We start from the raw sequence: 13,558 nt of genomic DNA on the forward strand, positions 1-13,558 counted from the left end.
ATACATACACATAGGCGTCTTTATAATGAGTGCAAGGTGTGCGGTGCACACGGGCCCAGGGGGGCCCACACCGCACACCCTGCACCCATAGGTAATCATACTTACCCCTCCACTGATTCCCGAAGTGCTGCTCCGCAGCGCCGGACTGGCGCTGCAGAGCAGCAAACACACACTGGGAGTGGCCATTTTCCCTGTGTTCTGCGCATGCGCAAAAAAGATGTCCCCGGGACAGTAGGCGCCTGCGCCATTTTCCCGGAGATCCGTGCATGAAGCCAGAATCTACAGTGCTCAGTGCCGCGCTGAGCCGCTGATGGAGAGGAGGGGGCCCAAACGGAGGCTGCACACGGGACCCTTCTCTCTAAAAACGCCCCTGTACACACACACATTATATATATATATATATATATATATATACACACACACACATACATATATATATATATATATATATATATATATATATACACATACACTTGTATACATACATATATACACACACACAAACAGATGCACATATATATTACTACTTCAGAGGCATCAGGCCAGCAGAAGGGGGCGGTGCCAAAAACCAGGAGGGGCGGGGCTTAATAGCAGGCCGCCGGCAGTTCAATCCCATTCCCTCCTGACACATTTCAATGTGGAGATCACACAACTTCCTCAGAGGTCTGAGATTCAAAGTGTTCATACATGGAATTTTAAATACTTATATTAATAAGTTGTGATCACAAAGCACAGACAATAGACTGGTTTGCAAGAATTACATTGATTCACATAAATCAGCTAAAAAAGACTTACTTGCATATAGAATCAAGTTCTGCAGTATCATCCAAATCTTCATTTACTCTGGATTGCTGGACATTTTGGGCCATGCTGTCACCCAAGCTGATCAGACAGTCAGCAAATCCTTTATAAATAGTTTCACACTTTCTGCTTGCATTCACAGGAATATGAAGAGCTTAAAAAAAGAGAAGCAAATAAGTTGTTTGATATGTATAATCGTGTTGTTGTAATACATGCATGCAAAAACGTAATCAGTAAATCTTGTGCAGGACTCTCCTTGTTGAATTAAATATGTAAATAAAGGGGGTTAGTCAGAGGCGGACACAGTTGCAGTGTCTTAGCTACTACTGTGTCTTTATGTCAATGCTGCGGCCGATAGGCGTCCCATCGAGACGCTTGCTGGCTGCGGCATGAATCCGCAGGGTAAATGATGCTTTTGCATGTAGCCCACAAATGCTGGACAGCTTTATTTATAGACTGCAAATTAGAATTGAGTTTGGACACGACCCTTCCAAATCTAAATCTCTCTGCACATTTTACATCTCCCCCACCTGCAGTGCATCAAGGTTTTACCAAGGTGCAACGTTACTTGCTCTTTTTTGCTTTGCTCCCAATTGCATGGAATGCAAGCAGTAGGTAGAGCACCTGTTTCAACTACACTGAGCATAGTCAAGAACATACTTACCGACCTTTGGGCTTCCCCAGGGCCCGCGCCACCATTATGCAGGAGGGCACCACTGAGTCAGATGAGCTTAAAAAAATTGTCCTCATTGCGTTACCGGCGGCTGCGGCTAGACCCGCGGCTGCCCCCAGTCACCTCACCAACCAACACATGTCTCAATGTGTGTGTGAGGTCTCAATGCCGTTTTTGCGCTCGGGCTGTCAGTGGTGCAGGTAGCACTGATATGCTGCACTTAAAGCCGGATTAAGGAGGGGGGGTGATTACCCCCGCCCCCCTCCCACCAGCAGGAGCTGCTCCATCTGATCTAAGGGACTGCTGCCCAGAGTAGATTCTGCTCATCTCCAGCCTCTGCAGCAAGCAGCTGCTGCTGATGGCGGAGGCTGGAGACTATCAGAATCAGTCCCCAGTGGTCGAAACCTGCCTGTCTGCTTGCTCCTCTCCCTACTGTGCGCTGTTGATCGATGAGGAGTTCACACAGCGGCAGCGCTGCGCTACAGTACTCTTGAGAATGACTGGAGGATGAGACATCAGGAGGAGGAGCTAGACTGAGCCTGGACGGAGCCTGGAGCTGCTGGCAGTGGATTCTGGGTGGACTGATCTGAATGCAGCCTACCCCAGTCAGGAGAGGGTCACTCAGTAGGTAAAACTGCAAAGTTATGGGGAGGAGATAAACGTAATTTTATAAGGGCTGGGGGCAGTGGCGTAAGTTCATCCAAGACGCCCGGAGGTAAGTTGTAATCTGGTACCCCCCCTCCCCCATCACAGCCGTTGACACTATAATGTAGCAATTTGCATGCAGACAGGCAATAGATAGACAATGGCTTCTCAGGTGCAGGAAGGGGTGACGTATTGGGCGGCCGTGATGGTACACTCAGGGTACATAGTTACAGCCCTAAGTGGGCTGAATATGTTGTGGACAATGGAGGAGGTGCCCCTTCAGAGCTGGAGCCCGGCGGCAGGCGCCTCCATTTACTCCCATAGTCCTGCCACTGGCTGGGGGTGAGGGGGATAATCATTAAATATATAAGAGCTGGGGCTGGGTTGAGGGGGGGGGTAATCATTAAATATATATGGGCCGGGGGTGAGGGAGGATAATCATTACATATATATGTGTTTGGGGTGAGGGGGATAATGATTAAATATATATAAGAGCTGGGGATGAGAAGGGATAATCATTAAATATATATAAGAGCTGGGGATGAGAAGGGATAATCATTAAATATATATAAGGTATAAGTGGTGAGGAGAGATAATTCAATATATTATTTAAGGGGTGGGGGTGTGGAGGGATAATTAAATATATTATATAGGGGTGGAGGTAAGGGGGAGTGTAAATAATTTAAATACAATATAAAAAGGGTGGGAGTGATTTGTTAAAAAGAGAAATATATATATATATATATATATATATATAAAACAATATTACCGGCACTCCTCATTCATGAGCAACTTGTTGTCTTGCTGCGGTGCTCACCCTAGGGTATAGACTCTCCTTCACACAGCCAAATCAAACAAAGTGACACTCGCAGACTGAATAATCATGAAGAAAATTCTAATGCTTTATTGCATTAGTAGGACAACGTTTCAGGGTCATCCCCTGTCACCAGGACCTGTGATGTTGCTGCCTCTTGAAGGTGGTGGGGAATAACACAGTTGGCACAGCCGGGGAGCAGTGCTATCAAGAGGGGGAGTGCTCCCTTGTCTTATGTGCCATGGTCCCCCCCCAGGCACAATTCTGCCCTTGCTGTACTGCTTACAAGTGTGGCGACCCGCCCCCTAACCTGCACTCTCCTTCCCTACCTTAACTCCTCCTCTTCCTTTGCAGAGGACGAGGAGCAGGCGCCGGGTTACTGGCTGATCCGAGTCTTGGAAAGAAGAGTATTATAAAACAGAAAGAAACATCTAGCTTATCTGAGTGACAGCCAGTGGTAAGTCTGCTCAGCAAGCTTTAGGCTTTCTGTGCAGTTTGTACAAAAATAATTATTTATACTATCACACAACAAGACCACTATATAGTATGTACCACCAGCAAAGGGCTCTGCTTGTGTATGCTGCAGCAGTCTGCAGAACATACAAAAATGAATTATGCAACTTTTAAAATGAATTAATACCAGTCTGTAGATGGCAGCTTTACTGAGGTTGAGTTGGGGGGGGGGGGCAAGGCTGATGCGAGCCTAGGGCCCCGAGAAACCTTGCAGAAGAGGGCAGCCAGGTCGGCACTGCGGGATGGCGTGGAACTGCAGAAGTCTGCATGCTGGGGTCATGGCGCAATGATCGCATCATTCTGGCCCTGTCTCCACTAGACAATGCAATTGTTGGCATTGTAAAGTGAGGGCAGGGCCACAATGACGCAACTTAACACGAACCACGTTGTCGGTGGCCTGTACCACCCACTTACACCCAATCGTCAAGAGTGTCCTGGTCGTTCTGGGAGAGTAGGCAAGTGTGTAAAATGTGACTAGTATTGTTCCTGAGAGCAAATATACTCTGGCATAAACCTATAAATTAGGATGATTTGCATAGTTTGAACTAATTGCACTGCTTGTGCCTGTTAAATGAACAGAATCCCAATATGACCCGCTTCTAGTTAGTACAAAACGAACTGCTTTCAAACTAACTACTTATTTACCTATTGTTGTTTCATGTGTTAATTAATTCATTGTTAATAACATCCCTGTCATCAGCTAGTAAATTAGGTAACTGCAAACCCTTCTTTAGTGTTTGTAGTAACACAATGTGTTTTGTGGGTGTAGGTAGCTTAGGAACAGGGGGCTTGATTCAGAGGTGGACGCAAAGGCGCTGCATCTTCTTACGCAGCAGATCTGAGAAATTATGCAAATATCGCAGCCACCATACTGTTTGAAGAGACACACACCAACAGCTTTTCAGATCCACCATTTGCATCGATCGCACCATTGGACCTCTATGGTTGCTCAGAATGCCCTTCGCAAGTAAAATACCGGGGTCAGTAACACTGCATCCCAAATGGTTGCAACACCCCTGTAGTTTTGTAATCACTCCCCCTTTACCTCTCTGAAACAATCGCTGTCTGTCAATCACCCTGCATCCTGATCCACACTGTGACTGCCATCGCTTGACCATCGCTACACATGCAGAGTAGACAATCATCAGCCAGTTGCGATGGAATCTAAACTGCATCTACCTCTGAATCAGACCCGGGGACACATAATTCTTTTACCCAAACACAGGACATAAATCACTTAGTATTGGTACATACATATGTACAGGTTGAGACTCCCATATCCAGATATTCCGAAATACGGAATATTCAGAAATACGGAATATTTTAGCATGAATGAGAAAGTGAAAAATGCTTTCTGATGGCTCAATGTACACAAACTTTGTTTAAAGCACAAATTATTAAAAATATAGTATAAAATGACCTTCAGGCTGTGTGTATAAGGTGTATATGAAACATAAATGCATTCTGTGTTAAGATTTGGGTCCCATTCCCAAGATATTTCATTATTTTATGCAAATATTCCAAAATACGGAATATTCCCTTATCCAAAATACCCCTCTTTCGTACAAGCCTGAGTATGGTCACGTAGAAGTGATGTCCACACAGCAAGCACTCTTTTTACATTGTCTTTTTCAACTTTTTTTTTACAAAGCTGGAAAGGGTTCCTGGGGTCTATGGATGGAGAGGGCGGGCTCTATCCATTAGGCCCAGTTTGGCTAATTAGGGCTTTCAGCTGTGTGTGTTTTAAAGGCTGTCAGGCTGATCATTGGGAGACACACTGCCTGGGGAAAAGGAGGGTCTATAGTGTCTCTGTGAGAGAAACCTGCTGTTGAAACCAAGTGAGTTGTGCCTGGTAAAACTTCTTGTATGTTTTATAAGTGAGCTAGGATCATTCTCTGTTTAGTTAGTGCCAGACAGCAAGGTGTTTATTTTTGTTATTTTGTTTTTGCTGCATAATAAAACTGGCTGAGGCCAGTTGCACCAAACCATTTGTGTGATCTCTCAGCTGCTGCGCAGTGCCATCTACCCCAGGAGATGGTACTGGTTCCCCGACCTTGTTACACGTGGTGGAGAATGCGGGCAACTGAGTATGCGCAAAAGTGAAAGGAACAGCAGCTTTGAGAGCCCTGCAGGAAGCAAGACTGTGTCTATTGTACTTAAAATAAGGACACAGAGTAAAAACTGCAGGTGCAATAATCTGCAGATACTTTTTCCACAGCGTGACACATGCTGAAAGCTGTGGTGCCTACCATTCAGATGCTTGTTCAAGTGGTGCTTTGTCCGCATGTTTATGCAAACTTGTTCCGTTAGATGTGCTGGGTAAGAGAGGCTACAAAATTGCTGGAAAAACCCTACAACATGGAAGACATAATTAAGGCCTTGCTACAAGTGACAGCAGTGCAGCAAGGGTTCACGAAGGTCCAAAAAGAAACCACCAGGCAACATCAGTTGGAGGTTGAGGAGGTACGGAGGCAACAGCACTAAGACTGAGAGATCCTTAAAGAGGTGATGCAGAGCCTTGTGGCACAGCCTGGGAATGTTGCTCTGAATGTGCCAACCAGCTCTAGCTCCACCTGGGCTAGTCACTTCCTTCAAAAGATGACAGAGACATTGCTGGGTGCATGTCATGTACAAGCCTCCCCATTCAAAGATATACCTAACAGAAAAGTGGTACAACCAGAGACATTAACCGGACCCCAAATGGTGGAAAGAGTTGTCATGGGCCGATATTTGAGGTCCCTGCCCATAGCTTTGCATAAATGGGTGAGCCATGGGGATCCCAAAACAGCCAACCAGTTAGTTGAGATGGTGGAAAGGTACCTAGTGGCAGAGGAACTACTGGCTAAACCACAGCGGTCCATGGATTCACGACAGCGCACTTCCATGGGAAAAAGGTTTTGGGCGATTAAGAGAATTTAAAAATGAAGAGGCTGGGTATGCTCAGTCCAAAGACTGGCCAGTGGGGACAAAAAGGCCCCAGCCACTTAAAATACTTGACAGACAGCTTATCAGTGTTTTAGATGTGGAATGCCGGGACATGTTGTTGCTAATTTCCCAGTTGTGCAGGAAGCCATGCAATATGATGCTGTCTTTGAGTCTCATAGAATGTCTTACTTTGCCAAATTAGCCTGTACGGTTGCACTTTCAGCCATACATGAGAAGCAAATGTGTGAAATTGTTGTGGAGGGTAATCATGTAGAGGCATTGTTAGACTCAGGGAGCCTCATTATCGATGTAAGAGCTGAGTTGATAAATGCTTAAAAGTCCCAGCAACCAACTACTGGGGTAACTGGCATACATGGTGACACTCGCCATTATAAGACTGCTGAAGTGAATGTTGAAATTCCTTGTAGTACAGATGTTGTTAAGGTCAGATTAGTCCATTCCTTGGTACATTGGGTGATAATAGGGAGAGACTTTCCCCATTTCTGGAACCTGTGGAAGTCTTGTGTGGTCACAGGTATGAATGTTGTAGAGTCAGAAGACTGTCCTTGTGATATGGTGGCTGCAGGGGTGACCACGAAATCCTCAGACCCAGGTCCTTTTCCTGGTATGGCTGGGGAAATAGAACAAAATGAGGTCTCTCCCAGGAAGGAAGAAGCTGTAGACAGAGCTGGTAGTATGCCTAACCTTGAAGTTGGATGGGATCTGTTTGCGTCTAAACAGTTAAGGAACCCCACCTTAATAAGAGCCAGGGAAAATGTAAAGGTTATTAATGGGAAGCCAGTAGATCCTGGTAACCAGCCTGGATACCCACACATGGCCTTTCGCAATGAGCTGTAATATCAAGTGATAAAAAGGGGTGAGGATGTGAGAACAGCTCGTGGTACCCGAGCCATATCGGAGAACCTAGCTCGTGGTCACATCACAGCAGGGCATCTAGGGGCTAAAAAAAAACACTAACAGTGTGCTACAGCATTTTTTTTGGGCCCGGGGTTTATAAGAGGTCTCTGAGTTCTGTTCTTCCTGTCTCGAGTGCCAATATCATGCTCCCAAACCCCATTTCAAGAGTCCCCTAGTGCCCATGCCTGTTATAGAGGTTCCATTTGGCAGGATAGTCATGGATCTTGTTGATCCATTGTTAAAGTCGGCATGGGGCCATCAATATATCCTTATAATAATGGACTATGCTACTTGGTATCCAGAGGCAATCCCTTTCTGTAATATGTCAACTAAGACAATAGCTAGAGAGCTTGTACATGTTTTCAGTAGGATGGGAATACCAAAATAAATTTTGACTGATCAAGGTACCTCCTTTATGTCTAAAATTATGAGGGAGTTATGTAAGTTGTTCAAAGTGAATCACCTGAGAACGTCAGTGTACCATCCCCAAACTGATGGGCTGGTAGAGAGGTTCAACAAAACTTTAAAAAGAATGCTAGAAAAGGTTGTTGTTAAGGATGTGAAAAACTGGGATTACTTATCGCTGTATTTGATGTTGGCTATCAGAGAAGTACCCCAGTCCTCTACAGGGTTCTCTCCTTTTGATCTATTGTATGGCCTCCTTGGACCCAGGGGCCTATGTGCACTGCACACCCTGCACCTATTATAGATACACCTCTGGCACAGATGCTCGACCTGAAGTTACTGAACAGCCCAGTACTTAATCAGTGGGTTGGTTTATTTAGCAGTAACTTGAATGCACAGCCCAACACACAGTTACACACATAACAGATTCTGAGCATGGAGCAGAGCTTGAGAACAGTATACAGACCACCAGCCAATGACTGATGGATGCAGTACCGTATAGTCGCACTGAACATGTCCGTGTTCCATTGTGGTGCTCTAACACAGTAATAAGATGGCACTGCACATGTGCAGAAGTACAGACGACGGCCATCTTGTTTAGGGAATGAAACCTCCAGAAAGGAGCCAATATGGAGACTGTGGAGTAGCGCTCTCCTGGCTTCAACATTCTTGACATGAAGATGGAAAGGAACATTATAACAGAGTCTGGATGAAAACATACAACCTAGCTACCTTCTTTTTTAATCTAACTTTATCAGCAGTGCAACACTAATGACATCTGCATGCATTATAAACACAATTAAGAACAGTGGTTGCAATATCAAAATGACACATGTCTAACACCTCCACTCAACAACTGCTTTTCAAACAAGTCCAGAGATGAGCAGTTCAGTTTTGCCTAAACCCGAACTTGGGGTTACCAAGTTGAAGCGAGGCATGCCTCGGTTCCCCCAGCCAAATCCGTGTCTCAAATCAAGGCAAAACGTACTATGGATACCTATTTAAAACCTCTATGCAATCCTGTCTATACCTTCTAAAATCCTGCCTATACCTTCTGATAATTGTCGCTATTTACCGTAATGAGTCGCACAAGAAATAAATGCTTTCAGACTTTGAGTGTGGTTCCAAAGCACAAAAAGTTATTATTCAATATAAAAACAGATGGTTACACGCTGTGATCTAAAGACAATTAGTGCAAATAAACCATACAGACCCAAGGTACAGTTGTTACATATACACGCGCTCTGGACCCAGATACCTGCATCAGTATAGAAACCTCCGTCAACAGCACAGCAAGAAGACTCTTCTGAGTTCAGAGAGCCCACATATATACTCTTTACAGGGATAGGCAATACAATAGAACAGTTTGGCATGATTCCATTTCCTGGTTCTTCTGTTACAGTATAGTTCATAGGTCAATTCGAATGGACATAAGACAGCCTCCAACTGCCCTTTGTGTCCTTTTTCCCGCTGCATGCTAATCTAAGCTGATAACATTACAGGGTACATTTTAATGTTTTAACTCTCTATAGTCCATAGTTTGCAGATGCATGTTGCGATCTTCTCACCGATGATACCGGAAATCTGTTGAGACACAGTGGATCAGTACAACTCCAAACAAGGTCTGCTTACCATGTACTAAACCTTAGATATCAAATAACCTTTATTTCACAACATTAATAATTACTGGATAAACCTTGAATATTACACTTTAATGCTAGGGAACCTTTTATGTAAGTGTGCAGTGTGTAAGTATTGGGATTTTGGGAAAAGATGCTAGTTAGCGCTGTACGACTACGTGTTTGTGGAGTACATCATGGTACGTGTTTTGCAGGGTTAATCATTTTATATGTTTTAGCGACTGTATTTATATGATGAGGACTTTTGACTTTTTATTGCGTGGGAATTGCACAACGCTAAATAATAGCATCGCCGTATGTACTTAAAGTGGGCGAAATTCACTAAAATGGGCCTTGACGGCCAGTTGCAAAATGGCGTTTCGTTGCCATTCGCATAATGGCGTCGCGCAGATTTAATTTTAAGCCAATCCTGTCTCAGCCAATTATCCGACTTTGACAGTCCACCCTTTGATAGCAAACAACATGCTATCATACTATGATTTTAAAATTAATTTAAGCTTACATTATGACATATTATTTAATGTTAATTTATGGGATGGCACAAAGTGGTTCTTAATTCATCAACAAAGTGTCTCTAGGAGGGGACATAAAACTACCCTTATACGCACACAGTGGATCTTGGAAGATCATGGGAAAGATGTGGGGATACACCAATCCTATAAAGGAAGTCTTAAGATGTTTTAAAATAACATTTTGATAACACATTTCTATGCATGTCTAAATCTTATACATCATATGATGGTACCTTCTAGTTCAAGGTTGTAATGCAGTCCTACATTTACCTCAGTATTCATATTGTTACTACTGACCACCATCATAATGTCATTCTTCCGATTTACCTTATCTTTACATTTTCCACATTTCAACATGGTAGGAACCTGACACATATGCCAATTACTATGATGACAACCAGTATGAGGAGCAGGAGTTTACCTATGCTCGCAATCATTTCCTGGACCCACTCTCCTAGACCTGAGAACCATTTCACTGGGTTCAACCATGAAACCCATTCCTCTACCTTATCCTCTACTTCAGCCACTGAAGCATTATGGTTCTTTCAAAACTCCCATTTTAACTGCAGAATTTCATTCATCTTCCGGTCTATCACCTCCTTGGGATCGCTGGTATCGTTTGTAATATAAGTGTAAAATTTGACACCAAATTGGGTGGCCAAAGTTGCGCAATACCCTCCAGTGACAGCTGTTAAATAATTTAACACTAGTCTATGTTGCATGAGTTCTTTCTTGTAAGCTTGCAACTCCCTACCTGTATACCTGAATGTGTCATCATACATCTCTGTGATATTATCTATCAATTTAGCAAGGTCTTGGATATATCTAAAATTTTGTGCACCTCGAGCGATCCTGGTGGGATCCAATGCTATCAAAACTTGAAAGCCAGTTGTCTCACTAATTAACTGTGTGGCTTTATGCACCTCACCAGGTATATTTCTTTTGTCTCTGTGTTCATACTGTGTGTGAAGATATGGTGATGGTGTGTCTTTATGTATACCAAGCATTTCAACATGTGAGGGTCATAACTTCTGGAACTACTCTTCCCAAATAACACAAACCTTCGGAACTTGGAGAGAGCCACTTATACCCCTTTCAGACATCTCGAGATTCCCGGGAATTTGGCCTGCCTCCGCCAAATTCCCGGGTAGCCGTGTCTGTCTGAAAGGTACCTACCCGGTACTGAGCTGACAGTGCAGAGCGTCCTATAGGATGCTCAGCTGCTGCTGCTTTGAGTTGGCCACAGCAGGCCGACCACACTCCCGCTGGACCACCAGGGAATTAAAACAAATTAAAAAAAAATTATAATAAAAAAAATAAAAATCTGCATCATGATTGGCCAGCTTCCGGCTACTGAATGATGACATCATCATCATCAGCCAGAGAGGGGATAGGCTAGGAGGAGCAGACGGCAGAGAAGAGGCAGGTAAGCAGTAAAACCCTGCTCTTGTCTGAAAAGGCTCTACCTGGGAATTTCCCGGGTACACACTGTAGTGTGAAAGGGGGGTCTCGGCCAAATTCCCGGGTCTGAGCAGGAAATTTCCCGGGTTGTATATCTGAAAGGGGTATTATACGCTTTCCTTTCACATATAAAATATACATTATCGGGGAGAACATAAGGAATAGAATGCATTTTAATCATCCAACGCATTTCCCTAACAAATGATCCTATCTCAAGTTCTCCCATCTGGTTAATACATGTTTCTGGTTGTATAACCCTAGCACAGTACCCTTCTGATACTCTGCCAACCATTTCCTTGGTGTTACTCAGTGTATATTTATACCGGAAGTGTCTTCCACCTGACCTAATTGTGCGTTACAGTTCATAATTCATAGGCTCATGATCAGCAATTTGTGAGAAGGTCATCGTCTGATTATTCCCAATCACCTCCCAACTTCCTGGTTCATTGGAGCTGGTGATATTTAGACATATAAGTGTTTTATCTGCCTGGTACTGTTGGAGTTTAAAATGGGGTGGTTTGGTATTAAGAAATTTTCCATCCAGTGTCTTCCCATTTTGCAATTCTAAAATTTCAGAGATATTTAATGGGAATGGCAGTAATCCAACATTATGCTGTCCTTGGGGCACATGAGAGCACAACCAACAAACAGTTTGGTTTAAAATTTTGCCCACCATGGAGTGATAATCCTCTAAAGGATATCCACCCCAATACTGATTATACTTTGGTTGGCACTGTTGGATGCATCTCTCATTGACTCTGGACCCACAGAACTCACACATACAATAATCCTCAGACGATAAACCTTCACACTGTCTCCGAGTATCCAAAATAGCAGATCTCTTAACAATTACTGTACTAAGATTGGTCAGACACTCCCCTGATTGGCATAGCACTCCTCCTCTCGACTCCACTCCATCAATACTGTCATTAGCTCCCATCTCCTCTATCGGTCCCCCGTCACAGAAACCAGAAATCCCCGAACAAACCAGGATGTTGGAAACTCTGGAAGAGAATACAAAAATGAACACAGCAGATCAGTCCATTGCCGTAGCAAGGACCTGCAAATTTCTTTAGTTCAGATATCTCAATACAACCTTTTAACCCTCCCGGAACAAGCTCGCGATCGACAGGTCCACGTTATCTGCCTCGTCTCCGCCTTGTATCTCCACCGGTTGGTTGACCTTCTTACAGTGAGTGGAGTGGACCCAGGTATCTCTCTCCGCCACCTTCAATGAGGTTGTACTCATCAGTAACACCTGATATGGACCTTCCCACCGATCAGTCAAACAACCTGAACGCAAGAAATTTCTGATCATAACAAATTCTCCAGGTTCAACATCATGACAGTTTGTTTCAGGCATATCATGGGACAACAATTTCAGTTTCTGCTGTTGCTGTTTTAACTGTTTACTCATTGATATAAGATACCTTACAGTTACCTCATTGTTACCATTCAAATCTTCCTGCGGACTTAATCAAATGAGGTTGTCTACCAAACAGTATTTCAAAGGGGGACAGATTAAGAGGGGATCTAGGAGTTGTCCTGATACTATGAAGGAAAAGTGGTAGTGCTTCTGGCCAACCTAGTGCAGTTTCCGACATGATTTTACTCAATTTGTTTTTAATAGTACCATTCATCCTTTCCACCTTGGCACTGGCTTGCGGTCGGTAGGGGGTATGAAGTTGACTATTAATACCCATCAGCTTACACATATTTTGTAAAACATCACCTGTGAAATGAGTACCCCTATCACTCAATAATTCTATCTGCATACAAACTCCTGAACAATTTTCTTGGCAGTGAACGCAGCAGTATTAGTGGCAGCTGGGTATGCCTCAACCCAATTAGAAAACACATCAGTGCACACTAATACATACTTCAGATTCCTGCAGGGTGGTAATTGGATGAAATCAATTTGTATTACCTGGAAAGGTCCGTCAGTCGGAGGAATGTGGGATGGTTCGGTAGGGATCGTTTTTCCTCAAGCAGGTCAGACAGGACATTGCTCTCTTCTCCGCTTGAGAAGAAAAACCTGATGCGCACCAGTATGCTCTCACTAATTTGCACATACCTTGCTTTCCCAAATGAGTCAGACCGTGTGCTGCCTCAGCCAGGCTTGGGTAGTACACCTTGGGAGCCACTGGCTTACCTTGTCCATCTCTCCAGAGTCCAGAAGACTCTTGCCCACATCCCTTGGACTTCCAGACTGCCTTTTCCTGTATAGAACACAAATTTTGCATCTCAATTA

General features: G+C 43.9%; 1 protein-coding gene across 1 annotated transcript in view; it reads right to left on the reverse strand.

Moving 5' to 3' along the window:
- NRN1L (neuritin 1 like) overlaps positions 1-13,558 on the reverse strand; it is a 137,289-nt gene that overhangs the window by 60,763 nt on the left and 62,968 nt on the right. The window contains exon 2 of the mRNA XM_088471939.1: positions 796-955. Within this exon, the coding sequence (XP_088328065.1) occupies positions 796-955 (160 nt within the window). The remainder of the gene's footprint in view (positions 1-795; positions 956-13,558) is intronic.

Source organism: Taudactylus pleione, unplaced genomic scaffold (assembly GCF_031769625.1).
Source record: "Taudactylus pleione unplaced genomic scaffold, aTauple2 ptg000117l, whole genome shotgun sequence".
Classification (NCBI taxonomy): Eukaryota; Metazoa; Chordata; class Amphibia; order Anura; family Myobatrachidae; genus Taudactylus; species Taudactylus pleione.